Source organism: Macaca mulatta, chromosome 9 (genome assembly GCF_049350105.2).
Source record: "Macaca mulatta isolate MMU2019108-1 chromosome 9, T2T-MMU8v2.0, whole genome shotgun sequence".
Taxonomy (NCBI): Eukaryota; Metazoa; Chordata; class Mammalia; order Primates; family Cercopithecidae; genus Macaca; species Macaca mulatta.
Genome location: NC_133414.1, coordinates 89,559,870 through 89,582,863, shown reverse-complemented (window position 1 = coordinate 89,582,863; position 22,994 = coordinate 89,559,870). Strand labels below are relative to the sequence as shown.

At 38.5% G+C, this 22,994-nt stretch overlaps 1 protein-coding gene across 7 annotated transcripts in view; it reads right to left on the bottom strand.

The window, feature by feature from the left end:
• ANK3 (ankyrin 3) overlaps positions 1-22,994 on the bottom strand; it is a 701,075-nt gene that overhangs the window by 213,610 nt on the left and 464,471 nt on the right. For all 7 annotated transcript variants that reach the window (XM_015147572.3, XM_077946716.1, XM_077946715.1 and 4 more), the window contains 2 exons: positions 19,312-19,497; positions 17,339-17,437 (listed from right to left, as the gene is read on the bottom strand). In XM_015147572.3, coding sequence (XP_015003058.2) covers positions 17,339-17,437; positions 19,312-19,497 — 285 coding nt within the window. The remainder of the gene's footprint in view (positions 1-17,338; positions 17,438-19,311; positions 19,498-22,994) is intronic.

The following is a 22,994-nucleotide window of genomic DNA, read 5'->3' as shown; positions in this document are numbered from 1 at the left end:
AAAGTGCTGGGATTATAGGGGTGAACCACCAAACCCGGCCAATTTTTTTTTTTTTTGAGACAGGGTCTTGCTCTGTTGCCCAGGCTGGAGTGCAGTGGCGTGATCTCGGCTCATTGCAACCTCTGTCTCCCAGGTTCAAGTGATTCTGCCACCTCAGCCTCCCAAGTAGCTGGGATTACAGGTGCCTGCCACCATGCCCAAATGATATTTGTATTTTTAGTAGAGACGAGGTTTCATCATGTTGGCCAGGCTGGTCTTGAACTTCCGACCTCAAGTGATTGTCCACCTTGGCTTTTCAACATGCTGGGATTACAGGCATGAGCCACCACGCCTGGTGAGATATTAATCCAAATGTTAACAATTTCTTTCAGTAATGAGATTATAGATGACTTTTTGCTTCTTCATGCTTTTCTAAAAAATTTCTACCATGTACATTTGTACAGTAGAAAAATGGCTGTACTTTAATATTGCCTAATTTGCAGCCCACTACCACCATCTGTTTCAATTCTCATGCCTTACATTCTATAATCTGAATGCCCCAGAGAGGTTTAACTTAGCCATTAACTTCTCTAATACGTAAACTTTGAAGGAACCTGGTAAACCTGAGGATATCCTGCACCTAAAAATATGACTAATTTTTAATGGCTAGAGTTAAAGATCTATTTGCACTTTGTGAGAAGAAGCATGAATTAACATTTGGATAAAAACAAATTCAACCTGGAGTTTTGAATTTGACCTGATTTAGTGCAAACAAAAAAGTAAATACTATTGTAATTTTGTATATATTCGTTTCTTAATAGAATGTTTGTGCTTGTACCAAATAAATTTTTTCTTGTTCATTCAAAATGTTATAGAATACATTAGCATTTGGGAAGTTTCTGAAAGACCTCCGAGTTCATTCAGTCTAATCCCCTATATTACAGGTAAGGAAGAAACCAGGGAGCAGACTAAGTGATTTACATGGAGTTACAGAACTTGGTGCTTGGCCAAGACCCCAGGTTTCCCAACTCCCAGGTACTACCCCTTCCATTTCACTAAACTCTTTGGGCTTATTTATAAACCACTATTTTCATCACCAGCACAATAGCATCTTATTTAACTTAACTTTTCCATCAAATGATTCAAGGTGATACTTATTCACTCTAAAAAACTTAAGTATACATATGATTAACCAACAGCTTTTTTTTTTCTCTAGTATTTACTTCTCCTTAATCCTTTTTGAAAAATGGTGGACAAAGACAAAAAGGGGATCACATATATACACAGATACATTTTATGAACAACTAAGGGAATCGGCTATACATACATTTATATAAAGCATTAATGAGACCTGGGTAAATATTCAGAAATTTGACTGAGCAAAATCACAGTACATAGCAAGTTTACTTCTCTCAAATTTCTAGGCCAATAAATTAATTAAGTGCCTAAGAAAACAACATGGATCACTGCTATATCCTCTAATGTGTGGATTTTTGTTCTTACGTATAATACCATCTCTAGCCCTTTTTTCTTTTGTAGTTTATTCACTTTCTTCTATGCGGATGTCCTTCCATCTTGATTTTCAGGTAAGGTTTTTTGTCTGTAACCTATACTCCTTGAAACCCCCTACCACTGAAGTTAGGGGATAAAATTCCAATTTAGAATAGGTTTTGCCTTCTACTTTTAGGAAAAAGAGAAGCAAATCACCCAGAACAAACGAAGATCGCTTAGGATTTGTAAAAATCCAATATATTCCTTTACAAGTTCATCATACTGCTCTACAGTAATGTATGTGTACTGTATGTTACATTAGCTCATCTATTTTAGAATAACTCTTAAAAGATCATCTAACTCCAAAAATAAAGATGACTTTTTACAGGACTTCCTAAACTATAAAACTGGCTTAGAAATGTACCAAAAAATTTTAATAATGAATTGGGTGGGGAGAGAAATTCTATCCTGGTTATAAATTTATTTCAGTCCCGTCCTTAGCATATGTCTAGTGGGAAGACATTTCATTGGGAATGAGAAGACAAGGCCCCACTCTCACCCTTCCACATCCACTTTCATGAGAGCCAATACTGAGAATGTGCCTTATCCTTAATGAACTTATTTCCTCATCTGTGCAGTGGGCACAATGCCTCCACTGCCTCCATCACAGGGGTGTCAAGAGGAGACATGAGATAATTTGTGTTAAAAGAAGGAAATTCACAGGTATTTCACATCTTTTGTTTCACTTAATATACACAAAAACCCTACAAAGAAGTACTATTGAATGTTTTTCTTTATTTTACAGATGAGGAAATCTTTAAAAATCTGAAAAATTTGATTTTTTGAAGACTCTAAAAATCAAAATACCTTGCCAAAGGTCACAAAGCTGCCATCAGTTGTCTGATCCAAAGTTCATATTTTTTTCACTAGACCAGGTCATGCCGTCACCATACTTCGTAGCATACTAACATTTACTGATGTCTTACTATTAAAGCATTTCTGGAGCACCTAAGAGTATGCTAAGAGAGGAAGGTTGCATTGTGGCAGAGCAGGACAGTGGTTAAGAGCTAGATTGCTTAGGTTCAAATTCCAGGCCTGCCCCATACTAGCTAATTAACCTTAGGTATGTTTACTTAAATTCTCTGTATCACAGATTTCTTATCTGTAAAATTAGACTAATAATAGTACTTACTCATATCATAGTTGCTATGGTTTGAATATGCCCCCCCTAATTTTATATGTTAGAAACTTAATCCCCAAATTCATATGTTGATGGAATTTGTAAGTAGGGTCCTTGGCAGGGATTAATGATTAGATAAGATCATCAGGGTACAGACTCCACAATGGGACTGGTGGCTTTACAAGAAGAGGAGAAAGACCTGAGCTGGACATGCATACTCTTGTTCTCACCATATGATGTCCTCCACCATCTTAACAAGACCCTCACTAGATGCAGCCCCTCCGCCTTGGACTTCCCAGCCTCCAGAACTACAAGAAGTTTTTTCTTTATAAATTACTCAGTCTGTGGTATTCTGTTATAGCAACAAAAAATGGACTAAGACAATAGACTGTGATGAGGATAAATGAGTTAATAAGTGTAGAGTCTTAAGAATGGTGCTTGGCATTTAGTAAACACTATAACTATTAGGTGTTATATTATTTTTATTATTATACAGACATTTAGAAATGTATGAAATGACTGCATCTCACAAAGATATTATAAAATAATTTGGGTGGAAAGACACAGCGATCTAAAGTAAGCCTTGAACTATAAGGTACTAAATCAGGTGGATCTTACGAGGGATGCAAAAGGTCTTAGAGGAGAATCAGCTCAGAACAGGCTGTGTCTGTGAGCTATGCTGGGGTCAGGAGCAGCTGAGAGGAATGGGAAGCTCAGGCCAAGCTAGAGCTGATTTAAAATGATAGACATGTGTGGTTTATAACATGATATATGTGATAGAATATGAGAGAAATATATGGGTACTATTGATGTCAGGGACCTGGAAAAACAACTGCCTTTGCTGGGAAATGGTGGAATTGCTTGCTTATTTCTTCTTTCTCAGTGTTTCTGAAAAACCCACCCAAATTCATTTCATGAAATAATCACCAAAACAGGAGCATGTCTGCAACTGCCCGAAGTGAAATCAGGGCCATTTTCTATATTACTTGTGATAAATGGGAAACTTTTCATTTAAATATGTAAAGGATGAATGTGAATTACTGGTGTCTCCCTCAACCCTCCACGTCTCTTCTTTTCTTTAAAAATGTCTGGGAGAGGTTATCATTAAGGGAAGAGTTAAGTGGATGATATCACTCAAACTCTTGTAGATAACGAAAGATTAACTTATATAGCTTTTTAGTTTCATTCCTTGACATGTTCCCATTGATGACAAATTCTAAAATAATTAAAGTTGAGATGGAATCCAGTATCTTCTGCTACTTCTTACCACTTGTCATAATTTTTGTGACAAGTTACTATTACGATTAAAAAATAAGTTAGTCAAAGTGGCGTAACGAATTGAAGATCAAGATTTCAGTGTGTGATTTACATTTAAAACCATACATTTTAAGATTTTTATGTTTTCTAATTCTATTCTCTTATACTTTAGCATTATTTCTAGTATATACAGAAACGGAACAATGATTAGTGAATAAGTTCACAGAGAAAGCACAGGAAATACATGGAAACAAAGGTTACTATCATCCTTGTTCACCCTATAAATATGTATCTTTTGAAAACTCTTTTAGCCTCTAAGGGAAGAGGTTGCATCTGCTAACTGTCCAGTACAGAACAGGTAATCAATAAATGTTTGATAAATTCTATTTAACAGTCATATAGGTTTTGATACAATGTAGAAAATTAGAGAACTGAATTTCTGTTCCCTTTAATTTTCTTAAGAGTATGAAAAGATATTTTTTCTGTAAGTTTTTGTTATCTTCCACTGAAAGTTTTCTCTAATGGTTTATTTTTACAATGGCATTATTAAGATTGACATATCATAATTTTCACCATTTTAAAGTGTACAATTCAGTGATTTTTTTAGTCTATTCACAAGGATCCGCAATCAGCAGCGGTATCTAATTCTAGCACATTTTCATCATTTTCAAAAAAGAATCCCATACCATTAGGTGGTCACTTCCCATTTCTCTGTCTCCCAAGCCCTTGTTAACTACTAACCTCCTCGCTGTCTCTATGGATTTGCCCATTCAGGACCTTTCATAAAAATGAGATTATATAATGTGTAATCTTGTGTGACTGGCTTCTTTCACTTGGCATGTTTTCAAGGTTCATCCATATTATAGTACTCATCAGTACTTTATTTCTTTTCATGAGGACGCATAGTTTTTAAATTCCTTAAGAATCTCAGAAAACATATGCAAACAATGATAACTTCCAATGATAAGGATTTGAGATTTCAAGGATATACTCAAGAAAATTTCTAGTATTTGAATAGACTGATAAGAAAACACTCTAACCTTCCTAGGACACTATATGCAGGACATTTCTTTTTAAAAATTTGACTTAGATGACCTATTATTAGTGACACAAGTATAAAATAAACTCAGAAACTTCCTTCATACCATAGTGATCATTATTAAGATGACCACTAGGCCCGGCATGGTGGCTCACGCCTGAAATTACAGCACTTTGGGAGGCCGAGGCAGAGGATTACTTGAAGTCAAGAGTTCAAGACCAGCCTGGCCAACATGGAGAAACCCTATCTCTACTAAAAATAGAAAAATTAGCCAGGCACAGTGGTGTGTGCCTCTCATCCCAGCAACTTGGGAGGCTGAGGCACGAGAATTGCTTGACCCTGGGAGGCGGGGCTTGCAGTGAGCTGAGATTGTGCCACTGCACTCCAGCCTGGGTGACAGAGAGAAATCCTATCTCAAAAAAAAAAAAAAAAAAAAAAAAAAAAAAAAAAAAAAAAGAAAGAAAGAAAGAAAAAGAAAAAAAAGATGACCACCATTGTCAGTAAGTTTTTTTTTGTTTTTTTCCTCTTTCTTCATGAGACTTTAATTAAATGAAATAAGTCTTTTTAGACAAAGTCCTTTTCTCTTTTCCAGTTTTGCTAACTGTTTGCTTATTCTACACCAACTTTTCTCTGTATGCTTTCTGGATAAGGAGATTAAGTCCATAGTGGATTTGCTGAGACTGACACGGAAGATACTGACGCCAGTGACATTTCCTTAACCTCACTCCTCTCAGAGACACCAACTAATCCCATTTGATCAGACACCTGACAGTGCTGGCCTTCCCAGGAAGCAGCAGCAAATGCTTGGATGTTTGCTGTTTGTTGTGAAGTCAGGCTCTGAGTGTTGGGATCTGTTCTGCTCTAAATAACTCAAAAGCCTTATTTTCTTTTAAGGATAGTATGAGGCTGTTTATTGTTAATCCTGTCAGAGGGATCCCTTTGAATTAATAGAGATGGCTCATCAACAATTCACATAAGGCACTGCCAGGTCTTCCTTTTGGTTCTCAAGTGATTTAGGGGAAAGGCACACCGTGTTTAAAGATTCCCACACCTGCTTCTCCCCACGCACACCCTCAGCCAATACACACAATCCCAGGAGTTGCCAGAGGAGGAGAAAGACTAGGATGAAAGCTGATCTTGGATCTCCTCCCTTAATTACAAATTGTCTTCCACCTTTGCATGATTAGATGTTACAGGTGACTGGGTCTTTTTTGAGACAGAGTCTCACTCCGTCTCCCAGGCTGGGACAGTGTTGATAATCCCTTAATATAGCCTTGAATTTATTTTATGTCTTACATCTTACAAAACACATTTAGGTATAGTACATTTATTTAGGGATTCAAAAATGCATTTAGTTCATCTCACAAGCCTGGCCCAGGCAGAGACCAAATCACCAACAGGAACACAAGAGGCTGCTGTCAATTCTGATTTTCTTGTGATGACCTTGGATTACGTCAAAGCCCAAATACACATTGCCTTTGATGTTACAATATTATTAACTACACAGTTTTTATTGTCTTACTTTACTGTATCTTAGCATTAGCTCCACTACTTTGTGTGGCTTTGTACAAGTTATAGAACTTCTTGCTTCCTAGTGTAAAATGGAAATCATATCCACACCTCATGAAATTATTATGAATAATAAATAAAATACTTGCTACTGTACCTGGCACCCCGTGATACATGAAAGCTATTAACTAAATTAGTTAGAATTTTGTGTTGTTTTTTCCACCTCATATTTCAGTGGGAGCTGAACAGAGCCTCAGGGTCTTCTGACCAACTGCTCTCTGGGGTGCTTTGCTGGGGGATGCTAGACACTTTCTGAGGAGCATCCCAGACCAACCATGGATTTCTGGGCCCTTCCTTCCCATCCTGGGACATCTCACGCTCCATTTCTTGGCTGTAAAGAGATGTTCAATCCAGCATGTCTGATGGGCGCATCACTGGCCTTTTGGTTGGGACACTATTATTTGTGTGAGACTGCCCCATTCATTGAAGGAGGCTAAGTCATCCTGGCCCTCTCTCATTACATGCCAACCACCACTGTGACAACCAAAAATTCCTCTACAAATTTCCAAATCTTTTAAGGCAGATGATGCTCCTTTTTCCTCCATTGAAAACCAGTGGCTTTGGCCAGACTCCACAGAGGTCATCAGCAAGGAGAAGTGCATTATACTGGGGGCAACATGCTGCTCCTGTCCGTTCTTTTCTTTCTGTGACTGGAGTCAGCCACAGCCTGTAATTTCAGTTTCCTGATTTCCCCTTCATATGTGTCATAATTCACCTTAAACACTACTGCCATCATTCTACCCACTCAAAGACCTGCAATAAGTAACTCCCTCTGCCTGTAGGATCAAGGCCAGTGCCCACAGCCCAGGCTGGCATTCACTGAGCCTCTTCCCCACTGGGCTGGACTCTCATAATTCATCTCTAGTCTCATTTCACAGCTGCATCTGCGCTTCAGCTTCCTTTTCTTGGAGCTGATCCCCATTTCTATATTTCCATCACAGCCTGGCTTTGCAACTTTTTCCTACCAATTATCGGTCCGTGCTGATCTTCTATCTGAATTTGTTTTCTTAGAACTTCTTGCTTAAGTTTGGAAGAGGGCCAGTAAATGATCATGCCTGTGTCCAAAGGGGCTGACACCTGTGCAACCCTTCAGTGCTATGAACCCTAACCCCTATACTCTAGGTACCCCTTTGCCCTTTCTGTATATTCTTCAAACCACCAGAGGAAGAAGAGCAATATTTTTTTCATTGCCATGGAAGAACTGCAGCGCTCAAGGAGGGGACCAGGGTTCATCTGAGCAGATCCAAATGCACTGTCTGATGACAAGGAGAGTAGACAAAGTGCTGGAACATTTAGCAGAGGATCAGTCTGGGGCATGGCAGCCCCTAGCTGTTATTTTCACTGAATGGGGGAAATAACAATTCTGCAGCTAATGAATAAATTCTCTTTTAAGGTGCAAATGAATAAAGTGAGCTTTGCCAACTCCTACCTTAATAGAACTTTATTTCACACAACTTCAAAATAGGATTTTTTAGGGTCATTTAAAAATGTTCTCAGAGCAACAACTCTAGAGCAGCACTCCAGGTGTCAGGGCACATATTCAAAGAAAAAAAGTGAAAAACCTTCCAATTTCTATGATTTATTTGATTGGCTTTCTTATTGTCTCAATGTCATTAATTAATGGTTTTTTAAAGGTTGACTTTCTCATACTGACAACCACCACCGCAAACAATGTAATTCATTCTGAGAAGCCACATCCCTTCTAGGTGTACTTTAGAGGGCTACCTTGGTGCCATTGACCTGACCTGCATCATTCTTTACATGGGAACGTGCCTTGCAGTGCCAGGATCCCCTCCTGGATGCAAGCAGTGACAACCACCACCATGTCTTGAGTCCCTGCCCATGTCTTGTGGGCCAGGCACTGTGTTAAGCAATTTCTGTGGATTATTTCATTCAATCATCACAATGAGAGCGCATTAGGTTCTATCCACTGGACCCATTATATGGATGATTATGCTGAAACATAAACAACTTACCAAGAGCACCAGGATAAGCCACAAGGCCAGTGTGGGACTCAGCAGTCTGACAGTGTGGTTTACTTTACCACTGTCCCATATGTACTCTATTGTGAACGGGGGAGGGAAGCTGAAGACTGCCTCCATTGCTGTCAGACAAGGTGCTTGGGCAGAGGGCAAGGGCCTGGGGTTGGCTGATGTCTCTCTCATTTGGCTAAAATAACTGTAGACCAGGTGATAAAGGGACTTGCCCTGGACCACATCAGCGATCAATGATACAGCCAAGACCAGAGTCCAGGGTCCAGCACATGTTTCTCCCCTCACTCCACTGTCACTTAGAAATGGCACCTCTTCAGGTGAGGAACATAGATCCCACTCCACACAGGAAGATGTCAATGAAGTTCAAATATATAAATGGATATCAGATAAAAATATTTCTTTAAAAAATGTATGCAAGAGATTCTCCTTCGATATGGCATTCAGGAAAAGGCAGAAATGAGATTGCATGGCATAATTATAAGAGCAAATCTATGTATACACGCATCTCCTCCATTCTGCCACCTTACAAAAACTTACTGGTTTTGTTACTCCTGAAATGTTAATATCACCATGGCAACAAGAATATATTTAATGCAATAGACACATGGCTACTTTCCCATAACTCATATTCCTTTGCTAAGGCTCTCAAATCCCCATTTTCATTCAGGAGGTTTACATAACCCTTAAAGGAAAGAAAAGAAGTCTTTGTCTTTAATGCTGTTGAGCCTATACTAGGAGATAAACCTATTAAAAAACATGTACCCATAAAAAAGAAATGTATGCGTGTGTGGTCTCTGTTGGGATGAACATTCAAATGCTAAAAAAAAATGACTGCTGTAAGTGGTTTTTATTTTCTCACTCGTGATTTCTCGTATTTTGTTTAAAGCATGATTTGTATAACGAGAGGAAAATACACAATCATCCCATGGTATCCATGGGGATTGGTTACAAGACTCCTGAGGATGCCAAAACCCATGGATGCTCAGGTCCCTTATATAAAACAGCATTTGCACATAACCTACACACACTCTCTGTACACTTTAAATGATCTCTAGATTTATAATGACCAATACAATGTAAAAGTCATGCAAATTGTTATTATACTGTTTTAAAATTTGTATTATTATTCTATGTTGTATTACTTTTTATTTTTTTTTCCCCCCAAATATCTTCCATCCACGGTTGGTTAAAACCATGGATGTGAAATCTAAGACTATGGAGGGCCAATTGTATTTTAAAGATATGTTTGCAAATGCATCACTACACAAACCAAAGTAGAGTCTCCAAAAGCCCTCCACCCTTGAAAAGCCATCAGGAGTTTGCCATACTCTTACTGGAGCCAGGCTCCCCTCTTCTCCATGCTCCAGTAGCTGATGTCCTTTCTAGCATCTTCTGGTGGTCATTTTGGGCCTTCACAGTCCAGAGCCTGGGGCTCTGCTTAAAACACTCTTAATTAAACAAAGCTTGGCAACAGACTTTTGTACTAGGCTTAGCCCAATTAGCCTGGGCCTGTCTTCCAAGGTCATCTACAGAGCTGAATGCAAAGTCTCCTTGCTGCTCAAATAAACTTGTCCCTCTGCCTCTGACATTCAACACTTAGGTTTGGTGCACTGGTCTAAAATTCTATTAGTATCCTGTGAATTTTTCCATTTCCCTTAATGTATCTGAGTTTAGTTTGGAAAGCAACTCCTAGACCAGGAGAGATTCAAGTTGAAGTAACAGGAATTTTGATAGGCTAGGGAGAGGAAAGCAGGTTTGCATAGGTGCTGGGTGATCAGGAGTGGTGGACAGAAAGACCTAGAAGTGATTTATTCATTCATTTTTGAATTCAATAAATATATACTGAATCCTTCCCAGCACCAGGTACTGGGCTATACTCCAGGTATTCCAAAGTATGTAAGATGACACAGGTTTGTTCTTGGGGAATTCAAAGTCTGCATGTGACATGAAAAAACAGGATGTGGGAGAGTGCTATATTTTATTACATTTTTACTTTAGCCCTCATAGGATTGTTATATGTCAATAAGTGTAAAATGCCTAATAAAGAAGCTGGATAATAAATTACAAGTTAAAAAATCATTATTACTATAAATCTCGCCTGCAGAAGAAAAGAAGGGAATGGACATTTACTGAGCACTTATTCTGTAGCAGGCAGAATTGCTAATGTTTTTACATTCATTGCCTTCTAGCTGAATGAAATGCAGCTGAACATTTTGTTGACTCTATTAATATGTCAAGAAAGGCAGATAGAAAAAAGCCTATCAGGCAGCAAAATCAAATCATCCACTGAAAGACTAAGAGAATTAAGTTCATGTTAAAGTCACTAGCACAGAGCCAGGCACACGGTAAGCACCTGGGGACCAAAGGAAAACCTAGAGACAGAGGATGACTAGGGCATCTCAACCTTCCAGGGGCTTAGATAGCAAACAGAGTGTGCAAAATGGACAATAGCAGATAAATAAAATTATATTTGAGGCCTAATGTGAGTAGAAGTACAGGCTGTGATGCTCACCTATGGAGTCAGGGACTAACCATCTTCTTTGAGGGAAATGTTGCATTTTCAGGTCATTATGACATTGAAGGGAAGGAAGGCCTAAGATGGATGGTATCACAGCTTTGTTCAAAATAACTTTCTATGATGATGGACATGCGATATATCTGTGCCATTGAATAAGACAGTAATCACTAGCTATTGAGTACTTGAAATGCTCTTGAAAACTAAAAAAAAAAAAAAGTATTTAAATAGCTAGTTCCCCAAGTTAGTGGCTACTGAAGTAACATAGCCCAGGTATAGAGAAAACAGAGTTTCCTTCCTCACCGGGGCCCAGAGGCGGTTGAGAGGCCTGGACTCTGGCTAGGAGAGATCTGGTAAAGGGGTTCCCACTTGGGGGAAATGAGATAGACCCTGCCACACAATAGTCTCTGGCAGCTCAGGAGGGGGTCACCAGACGAACTCCAAGGAAGGGGGCACAGCCTGAGGTCTTTGGGGACACTGTTACAGAGGACCTATCCTTCAGCTTTGCCTTTCTGCTTTCAACTCCTTTCACCAGTTCCTGAGTTTTTAGAAAAGTCCTGTTCAGCATTATAGCCTAGATGTAGTTACGCTTTGGGGACTTACAGGAGAAAGTATTACAGGAGAAAGATTGTATTATATGGTTTGGCACCTTGGTGCCTGAACAAATTGGTAGAGTAGGGACTATTAAAGTACTAAGCATTCTCACATTAGTAATAAGTACTAATGGTAGAGTAGGTAACTCAAGTCTGAACCTTCAGGTCCAGCTCATAGTAGATGCTCTATAAATATTGCTAAATTGGATTGAATTTAGAAAAGAAATTCCCAGATAATGCTCATCCATGGATACTGTTTTGCTCATGTATGTGCTAAGCCATGTTGGCCTCAGGTTTGGACAGAACATAAGTCTTTTATTAAAAAAAAAATTCAACTTTTATATTCAGGAGGTGTATGTGCAGGTTTGTTACGTGGGTGTATTGCATGACACTGAAGTTTGGTGTACAAAAGATCTCATCACCTAGGTTGTGAGCATAGCACCCAATAGGTAGTTTTTCAACTCCCCCACAACAGTAGTCCCCAGTTTCTATGGTTGTCATCTTTATGTCCATGAGTACCCCACATTTAGCTCCCACTAATAAATGAGAACATGTGGTACTTGGTTTTCTGTTCCTGCATTAATTTGCTTAGGACAATGGCCTCCAGCTGCACCCATGTTGCTGCAAAAAACATGACTTTGTTCCTTTTTCACGGCTGTGTGGTACTCCACAGTGTATATGTACCACATTTTCTTTATCTAGCCACTGTTGATGGGCACCTAGGTTGATTCTGTGTCTTTGCTACCATAAATAGTGCTTCAGTGAGCATGTGGATATGTGTCTTTTTGGTAGGACAATTTATTTTCTTCTGAATACATATCCAATAATGGGATTGCTGGGTTGAGTGGTAGTTTGGTTTAAGTTCTTTGAGAAATCTCCAAACTGCTTTCCAATTTGTGGCTGAACTAATTTATATTCCTACCAACAGTGTCTAAGTGCAGAAGAGAAGTCTAATACTTTTATTTTTCCACCAAACAGGCTTAGTAGTTCAAGTATCTAAAAACATTGCTCTCATTTTATTCAAACATTAAAATATCTTAAATAAAGTAACCTTTTATATGATTTAGTAGGATTCTGAATGTGGTCCAATACCTACCAAAACCTTGTATAAAATACCCAATATTTGAAAAAGGTAGTCCAATGGACATGTTAACCAGTCATTGATCTGTGCCATACATGTCAAGTTCTTTCCTACACAACTAGAACATCATAAAGCTAAGTAGCTGGGCCACAGTCTCTCAGCTTCTCTGGGCAAGGTGCCTTCACAGATGGAGATAGAGCAGTCAAAGGCAGTAGGAAGTAGAATTGAGCCTTTTGAAGTATAGTAATTAAAGATATTGCTATAACTATATAATTCTCTGTTCTTAAGGATTCATATGATAAAAATAATGTTTGAGTTATTTCACACAAAAATTGTCTCTATAGGTAACTATAAGATTTCAGTTGTCAAAAATGAAAACTCTATTATCTATGCTTCCCTTTCCACTATATATATCAAAGCTTTTAAGGCCTATATTTATTTTCCATTGTATTTACTGGCTCATTCCTGCTGCTTGGTAACATTTACTTTTTTGGTCCCCTCCTTCACATCTGTATATTTTAATCTGTAAACCACCCGAAATCTTTTTGGAAACAAGTGAGGTGTAGAATCCAAACACATAAATCCCTAATCCTTTCAGAGATCAAAACAAGAAGTGCTAAATGGCAAGACTAATAGAAGAATGCTTTATTCAATTATCTTCTCAAAACGGGAAGTTGAATAATAATTTACAAGAGAAAGGCCAATGACAAGAGTGAAGATTAGATTAGGTGGTCCATTATATTTGATGAAAAAATTCAGCCAGCAAAGTATTAATCTATCTTCTTCAATCAATAAAGGGAACTTTGCAGGCATCCACATAATATAATTTGGCCTTTTGTTACTCTAGTGCACACATGCTCCTTACTGGAATGACAATCAGTAGTAGCTCTGGTATGTTTTAGTTACATTCTCTTTCCCAAGAGAGCTAGAATGATTTGCAAAGAGAGCAAGGGTCATGCATAAATTCAGACAGTGTCAGTGCCATCTCAGCAGACTCAGTTCAAAGAATGAAGAATGCTGACGCTGCATTGCAGCATTCAGCAGCTACTGCATTAACTCCCTGCAGCAGACCCATGAGCCTGAATAGATCTCCAAGGATAATCCAAAAGGAAATACTGACGATGTCAGACAGCATATCTTACATAAGCATAGTAAAGTTACAATGCAAAAGTCAAAATTGACATCATAATAAAAATTGAAGGAAAGGTGTTATTAAAACCGTTAAGTATGCTATAAATCAGTTACCAGAACTGCTACTCAGGGGTACACATTCACCACTGACTGGGACCTGCTTTACTGCTGCATAAATTAGTTGGCACTACAAACGAACAGAGAAAGCAATTCCTTCTATGGTGTACTCCCTTCAGTCACATCGCGTTTATTTCTGCCTATTATCTGCTTTGGAAATGAACATCTATTGCATGCAGGAAATGATTCCAGAAGGGTTGTCATACTTGCTCTTCCCCAGCTCTCTTTGCTAGCAGGTGGTCACTCTCTGGGACATTCCCTCAGTCTACGGTGCTATAAAGAACTGCAAGACTTTATCTGCCGTACTTCTTTCTTCACTGATTTAAATTTTCCACTCCCTACTGTATTTTGTCACAGGCAGAAAACAGAAATCGCAGCCCCCCAAGACAAAGGGTGCTGGTGTTCTTTAATCTACTTCTAACCACCTCGTCCATACCTCTCTCTAAACCTGGCTCTGAAGCATATGATTTATGGTTACAATTTGCAGCCAATTCTCAGCAAATGAGGCTTAATGATGCTCCCTTTATTGCTCTGACTGGATACAATTTGATCCTGTCTGCATTCAGGGGCATCTTCCTTTCACCTGCTATTTCTATTACCTTCCTGAGAGAACTATGACCTAGAAAGACCCCATGGAAGCTGGGAAGGGAGAAGCCCCTGAACTATGAAAGTGGAGATGCTAGATTATTATATAATAAAATTGCTACAGATTTGGAACCTAAAATGGATTGCTTGAGGCAGCTGGCAGTTGCCTCAGTTTAAGCTCTTTATAAAGAGTTCTCAGGTACCCTAAAGCCAGTCATTAATCACCCACTGCAGAGAGAAGCATAGCTCGTTGGGGAATATGCAACAGCCCAAGCCTCCTATTAAATAAAATCAAATTCCACCACAGCCTTCAGCTCAGAATGCTATTAGACCTCATTAATTAGGAAAGACTGGGGAAAATGCATTTCTAGATCAGTGAAAAGTCTGAATTTTAACATATTTTAAACAAAAGCACAGTGTAAGTATTTTAAATCATATATGGTAACTCAGGGAGGTTAACAACATGGGTCTGATGTCTCCACTGATTTTTAATCAATAAATAAGCATCTTTTGTAATTACCACAGTCATTGTTTTAATGCAAATGAACACTTTAGAATCACTTGAAAAAGTCTGAAAATACTGTAATATGTCCTCTTAAATTGCTTAAACATTTCTCTAATCCTCTTGTTTTCAGCAACATCAGGAATTTTCTGAACAAAGGCACAAAGACAAACTTCAAACACCACCCTGACATAAATTTTCTAAATGTTCTAATTAGAAGATGTCACTTAATGAGGTTTTTATTATGCTGTGAATTACAGAAATAAAACCAGAAGAATGCATCTTGAAATGAACTTCAGCTTCAACATTGACACCCCCTGTTTATACTTGACTTAAAGAAGGGCTTAACTTTGTCCTTCAAAGTGTCAACCTAGGACTTGGATCTGCCACATCAAGGATGTAGTTAATGCAGTAAGAAAAATTGTGAATAACATTGACTGACGCTCTCCAGTCATTTAAACGGATGAAGGCTTTCAGCAAGCCCATGACAACAGGGTAGGAAACAGCGTTTCTATTAGTACAATCTCAGCCTTTATTAATTTTTATAGAACTAATGAATTACAAGAGGAAAAGTAAAATAAACCCCTTTAAGTTACCTAGGGGAGAGAATAGTGGTTAAGAGCTTTGGGGCTCAAATCCTGCCTCTTCCAACCTGCTAGCACTGTGATCCTAAAGCAGCTACTTCTTATCTCTAAGCCTAGGTTTCTTCTAATGTAAAATAAGGATAAATTATAACTTTCCTTATATTAGTATATGTGAGATAAAATGCATAGCCTGGCATCTTACAGTCAGGAACGGCTTCAGAAATGATATTATTTTCACTCCCGATGCAACTACCACTGTACTGCTGGTGCTGGCATTATACACTATCTCCCTATCTCGTCTAGCTCCATTTCTCTTCTAAGAAGTGAAGCTTCAGCAAAAAATAAGACTTCAAATGTTACGTTCAAAATAACAGTGCTGCTTGATATAGTGTAGATGTATGTCCCCACCCAAATCTCATGTTGAAACATAGTGCCCCATGTTGGAGGTGCAGCCTGGTGGGAGGTGACTGGATCATGGGGAAGGACTTCTCATGAATGGTTTAGCACCGTATGCTTGGTGCTGGCCTCGTGATAGTGAAGGAGTTCTCATGAGACCTGGTCATTTAAAAGTGTGCAGCACTAGTCTTCTTGCTCTCTTGCTCCTGCTCTGGCCATGTGATGGGACTGCCCCTGCTTTGCCTCCTGTCGTCATTCTTAAGTTTCCTGAAGCCTCCCCATGAACTGAGCTGATGCCAGTATCATGGTTCCTGTACAGCCCGCAGAACCAGGAGCGAACTGAATCTCTATTCTTTATAAATTACCCAATCTCAGATACTTCTTTATAGCAATGTGAAAACAGACTAATACACTACTACCGCTGCTGTTAGTGATGATACTACGTCAGGCACTGGCTGAGTGATTTACATATGCTATCTTTTTCAGTTTTCACAGTGACTCAGTGAGGGAGAGGATGATATTTTATAACTGTTTATTTAATTTCATAATTCATATTATTTCATCTTATAAATGAGGAAACTGATAGATGCAGGGAAAAAAGTGAAAGCCAAAATTTGAACCCAAGGAGTCTCAGTCAGAGTCTAGGCTTTCAGCCACACTTCATCCTGCCTCCAGCTTCACTTGTACTTCTGACAGTGTTTCTGATGGTAGCTGAACACCAGTTTTTAAATTGAGGGCAGTGCTACCCTATTTGGATGTACAACCTGCTGTGCAGTGGGCCATATGACATTGTAATCCCTTTCTTCAATGGATATGAGCTTATTCAGGTTACATAACCGTGTTACTCATTACAAAAGTTTGTAGGGGACAGAAGGTAAAGGCAAAAGATGGTCTCATTATTTGGGTTCTGTAGTTTAGGCCTCACCCAGATATTCCAGAACATTCCCATTGTAAGGTCAAGACCCTGATCTCTAGAGCACTGAGTGCATTCTGACCAATTTCTAAGAGTTTCAGAAATTTTAACTTAGGGAACCATTTGTTGTCCCCAGCCATGATTCCTTGAATCACATCTTCTATATATGTATTTATATATTTATTTATTATCCATTTCAGCTAGCATTCCTGATCTTGGTTTACCTCTCCTGCTAGGAAACAGGCACACCTACATAAAAGCAAGAACATACACTAGGATGAGTAGAAATCATAGCCTTCACTGACTGGAAGGACTCTTGGAGGCAATCTGTCCCAACCTTCTCATGTTAGGGAAAGAGAGTATCAAATCATTTCAAATGCTTTAAAGGCATTACACATTGCTGTGCTCTTACCCTTGCGGTGAAGTCCACAGCAGCCGCTCGGTTTAACAGCAATGTGGCTACATTGATATTTCCATAGTGAGCAGCTATGTGGAGCGGAGTGAAGCCACTCTGTAAAGAAAACATAGCAGACGTTCAATTGATTCCTGCCAGCCCCCTGCCTGACAGGCAAATATCATAACCCTACCCAAATAAAAATGAGGAAGCAAAATATGCTGAGGTCTATGTTCCATTCTGTACTAGGTTTCGATCAGTGCCAATTGCTCACAGGGTTTCTAATAAACCCCAAACATACAGGCAGAAGAATAGCCAGGGAGGAACCAAGGGCGGAGACTGAGCAATTTTAGTAATCCAATAACAGAACTATATAAAAGCCAACATTTCAAGAAATTAAGATAGAGATGAGAAAAATCTTTATAGCTGATAGCTTGATTAGTGCCACTGTTTTATTACTGATGATAGAATTGTGCATTGAAACTCAAAATTCAGTTAGTTTATATATTTGATATAGATTCAAATTAACCAACAGTAAATGCCAATTTTGATGACAAAAGCAATTTTGGGGGGAAGAGGTACTACCACAAAATTTGTTTTATATAATGGGCAATTTTATTCCATGAAGAATCCACAAATTAAACTCTTTGTTAGCCAATGCCTATTCAATAACACATTTTTGGATTGTTTATACTAAGGTCATTTTACTTCCTTAAAAAATGCTAAAACATGCAGCAATTCACTTAGTCCCCAAAGATTGAAACCTTATAGGAACTAGATGCATTTCTAATTTGTTAGCAAGCTTCTTAGCCATGCTAGCTATCTCACTGAGTCTTGTAGAAGGGTGGGTCATATTGACGCCATTCTGAAATACCTTTCCTTTTGCTGACACCACAGAGGGTAAGTGTCATGCACAACCCTAAAAAACGAGTCCTGGATGAGTAGAATGACAGGGTTGTCTGCAGCTTTAGATATAGCTGATAAACATCTAAAGTATCCAACTCTTCATCTCACACAGCTCTATTGCAATAACCTTAAGAGTCAAGGATTCCTCATTCTTCTCTTTCAAACACCAGGTTCAGCTGCAGAAAGCCCTGGTAATCAAACTACTGCTATCTTATCTGGCACATGCTCCTTTGGGGAGAGGAGGGATTGGGGATAAAGCAGGTATCTAGCCTACAGAAGGCGATGCAAAGAAGAAGGGAGAGACATGAGGCAGCAGCACTAAGTCATGGGAAAATGATGATGCAGATATAGACTACACGTATATGCATATATATATATACCTCTGTTGTTCTATTCACCACCATCTAGGTTAACACATTTGGAAGCAAAGAGGAGGAAAAAATGAACGGTTAGTTCACTATTGGTGATATGGATTGCAGAAAGCTCATGACAGCTAAGTAATGAGGATGGAAGCTCTGATGAAAGCACAATAGGCACAGAAAGAAAGCTAGACTGAATGATGGGCTATGCAACGGCCTAGTCCAAATGCCACATTTCCGTCACAGAGACTTTCAGGTACCACATGTCAAGACGATGGGAATTTTTGGCTGCGGCTCTCTTGCTGCTGGCATGCTCTCCGCAGCTGATCTACGCTCAGTGCCTGGCCTGTCATCTTGGATATCAACCAGAGGTCTGTGTACACTGTCTTTAGCATTTTGTAATTTTTCACCCTGATGTTTGAGCTGAAGTGTTGAATATATTCCAAAACTATATTCAAAGGAAGGAAATCATCACTGCATAGAAATTGACTTCTTTCAAGGTGGCCTCCCTTTTAGCACGCATAGGGCCACATCCCCCTTATCCCCCAGCTTCTCATGTGAAGGGAGGCTGTGCCTTCGGTGGCTAGCTCAGACACATATTTTTCTTCCCTTCATTGAAATTAAAGGCATGGCATAAGCTTGCCAAGAGGGAGACCGAGTGCTCTTAAAGGTTGCATATCTAACACTGGAGAGTTGCATGACAGGCCCGTGTCCCTCGTGCCTCACCTTTGATTCCACATCCGCATTGTTGTCATTCTGCAGCAGCAGGGCGGCGGCTTTCGTGTCATCTTTTCGGGCCGCAATATGAAGAGCTGGGAGACGCACTTTTCCTTTGGTGTCATTCTCTAGCAGGAGCGAAACGACTTGGTCGTGACCTTGTTGCAAAGCCACTGCCAATGGTGTGAAGCCATCCTGCAAATAAATGGATGGGTCAAGATTGGCTCCAATGAATATTTTCTTTTTTATTAAATAACAAATAAGAAGGCAACCAAGTGACCAAGCATCAATTTTTGTTTGGGGTTATTAAAACTAACAACATATTCGAATGGACAGAAAAGTGAAAACATATTTTCAAAAAATATTATCTATACAACCAAAGTAAAAAACACTAAGAAATTTGTAATAGGTTCATGGGTTTTGGGTTTTCCATTAAAAAGTAATATACATTAATTAGGAAAATTTTGAAAATGTACAAAAATGCTACATATAAAAAGTTGCCATAATAGCAATATCCATAAAATAATCTCAGGGCCGGGTGCGGTGATTCACGCCTGTAATCCCAGCACTTTGGGAGGCAGAGGCGGGCGGATCGCCGGAGTTCAGGAGTTCAAGACCAGCCTGACCAACATGGTGAAACCCTGTCTCTAATAAAAATACAAAAATTGGCCAGGCATGGTGGAGGCCTGTAGTCCCAGCTATTTGAGAAGCTTGAGGCAGGAGAATAGCTTGACGCCTGGAGGTTGCAGTGAGCCGAGACCATAGCATTGCACTCCAACCTGGGTGACAGAGCAAGAAAGAAAAGAAAAGAAAAGAAAGTGAGAAAGGGGAGGGGAGAGAGAGAGAGAGAGGAAGGAAGGAAGGAAGGAAGGAAGGAAGGAAGGAAGGAAGGAAGGAAGGAAGGAAGGAAGGAAGGAAGGAAGGAAGGAAGAGAAAGAAAGCAAGCAGGCAAGCAAGCAAGCTCAGTCTAAATCCAGGCAAAATTTTCAAAGGAGCTCATTTAAATAAGATGTAAAAATTTCCACGGATTTTTAAACACTGAGATATACGTCTGTCTGGCTCATTACTGTGCCGTGTTGCCTCGCATACTCCTGCTCTGTCAGGATATGTGAATTCATGAACTGTACTCATGGTTGCTTTACGAAAGGTCTATAGAGACTAAGGTCTCTAGAGTTAAGAGAAAGACTCTTGGCTTCTGTGACCAATGAAAGAAGACAACACAAAGATCATGCAAAACATGACTCTTTTTATTTATTCTGTTATTGTCTTTTCTCTTTTTTAATTTTATTTTAAATTAAAAATTATAATTATCAATATGTATAGGGGTACAAAATGATATTATGATTTATGAATATAATCTGGAATGATCAAATCCAGCTAATTAACATCTTCATCACCACAAATACTTATTTTTTTGTGGTGAGAACATTTGAACTTTATTCTCTTAGCAATTTTGATATGTACAATACATTATTACTAACTCTGTTAACCAAGTTGTGCAACAGATTTCAAAAAAAGCAAAATAAAAACAAAAACTTATTCCTCTTCATTGACCATTACCTTCTGTCTCCCCATTACTACCAGTTCCTAGCCTCTGGTAACCACCATGTTCCTCTGTGCTTCTATGAATTTGATTAAAACATGGCTTTAGAATAAATTCAGATATAAGTGCACACATACATACTCTATACATTTTGAATCTTCCGTTTGTGTTACCCTGGGACTTGATAAAGGGGACACAGCTACAGATTTCACTGCAGTTAATTAATGTGTGGATTACCTGGAGTTGCTGAATGTAGAGAAAACAGCACAGAGTAGAAAATCCTAGGACTGGCTTGCAAATTGTTAATTCTGCAATGGTTTCATTATTATATACTCAAAAGGGCATTAATTTTTTTAACAAGAGAACTGGCATGCAAGTGACTTATTATTTTATTTGGATCATGGTATTTATTTCTGTAGTCCTGTGGTATAGAAAAGCATTTGGAAAACACATAGGAGCACATATGCACCTAGGTCTTCCTAAAACATCCCTTTCAACATTCCTTCCCTTGCTAGCATATAGAGAAAGGCTCTCCTAATTCATTTGATTGAATGCAAAGCAGCATACTTATATCCAAGATGTGAAAAACATTGACCTAAAGCTCTTAAGGGACCTTATTGCTCAGTATTATCCCCTATAAAATCCTTTCGGCCAGTGTCTGTACTGATTCTGGACATACAGACTTAATTCTCCTCTGATACTTGTACTCATGCTATTTCCCCCACCCTGGAATGCCCTCTTCTTTTCTCTATGTATACAAATCCCATCTACCCTCCATGCTTCAAGATCTGGCTTAAATGCCACCTGTTTCTTTTAACTTTACTACCCAAAACAGCAGGAAAACAGAAAACAATAACATAACCAAATCAACTGGAAGGTTATTCCCTGAAGCCTTAAGAAAGACAGCAAACAGGGAAAGACTGGATACGTCCAAGACGTCACCAAAATGATATCATAGGTTTATACCTAAAGACAGGAACTTTAGGATATAATAAGAAAAGTAGTCTACATGTCTATGTAAATAAACACTTTCATTTTCAAAAAGATAGATACACGTATCTAATATGTACATATGCAAGCAATCGGGTAAAATGTTATCTCTAGGGAAAATTAACAGAGACTTCTTGCTTTTTATTGTACTTTCTCATTTATGTAATGTATTACTTTTGCAAAAAAAAATGCATTGTTTAAATGAGAGTATGGCAAAAGGAAAATTGTGTTTTAAGGTTTAATTTTGCATCTCACTCAAAAAACCTGAATAAAACCTAAGGGGTAAAAATGACAGTCCACTTCTGTTCTGAATCCAAACAAAATACCTACATTTCCGCTGATGTGAATTTTAAAATTCACAGGACCTATACATAAAGGAAACTACTTTGTACCAGAAAATAAACTGCAACTGAGCCGATTAGCAGTGACAAGAATATGTTTCCTGCATAAGCCAATTAAAGACACAAAGATACCAGCTCTAAGGTGTTAATAGCTAAAATTAGCAGCTCCAGATTTTATTTCAAAACCAAGTTTAAATGGTGTGCTTTGCTTTGTGCAGTTATCCTTAAGAGAAAAATGAGCAGAAAGGAAATGTGATAGAGGCTACTGGTAAAAAGGTCCATCCCCTGGTTGCTCAAGGATATCCAGTACCTTGTGAAGTATCTGAAACATAATAGGTGCTTAATAATTACTCATGGAATAAATGAACAAACAAGTATACAGCATGCTTCAGAATGGTAATTAGCAAAAGGAAGGTATATATAAATATATGTGTGTATATACATATGTGTGTGTATATATATGTAAAAGATATGAGATGCAGTACACAGTAATATAAAAACGTTTTAAAAACCACAATTATACAGAAATCTTGCTACATATATACATATATACAAGATTTGATGTGTGCCAGGCTTACTGAAAAAAATACATTTGAAAGAATTTGGCAATATCCCACCGTGTAGTGAATTAAAGATTCTATTAAAAACTTGCTATTTAAAGGATTCTTAAATTACCCCCTACTGTTTGTTCTGTAAATACAGACTTCTCTATAAATGACACCAATATTATTGCTAATGAGAGAGCAATACAGTAATTAGGATATCATTTGAATAAAATGTCTCATTTCCTGTTGTTGTTCTTATTCTCCAATACCAAT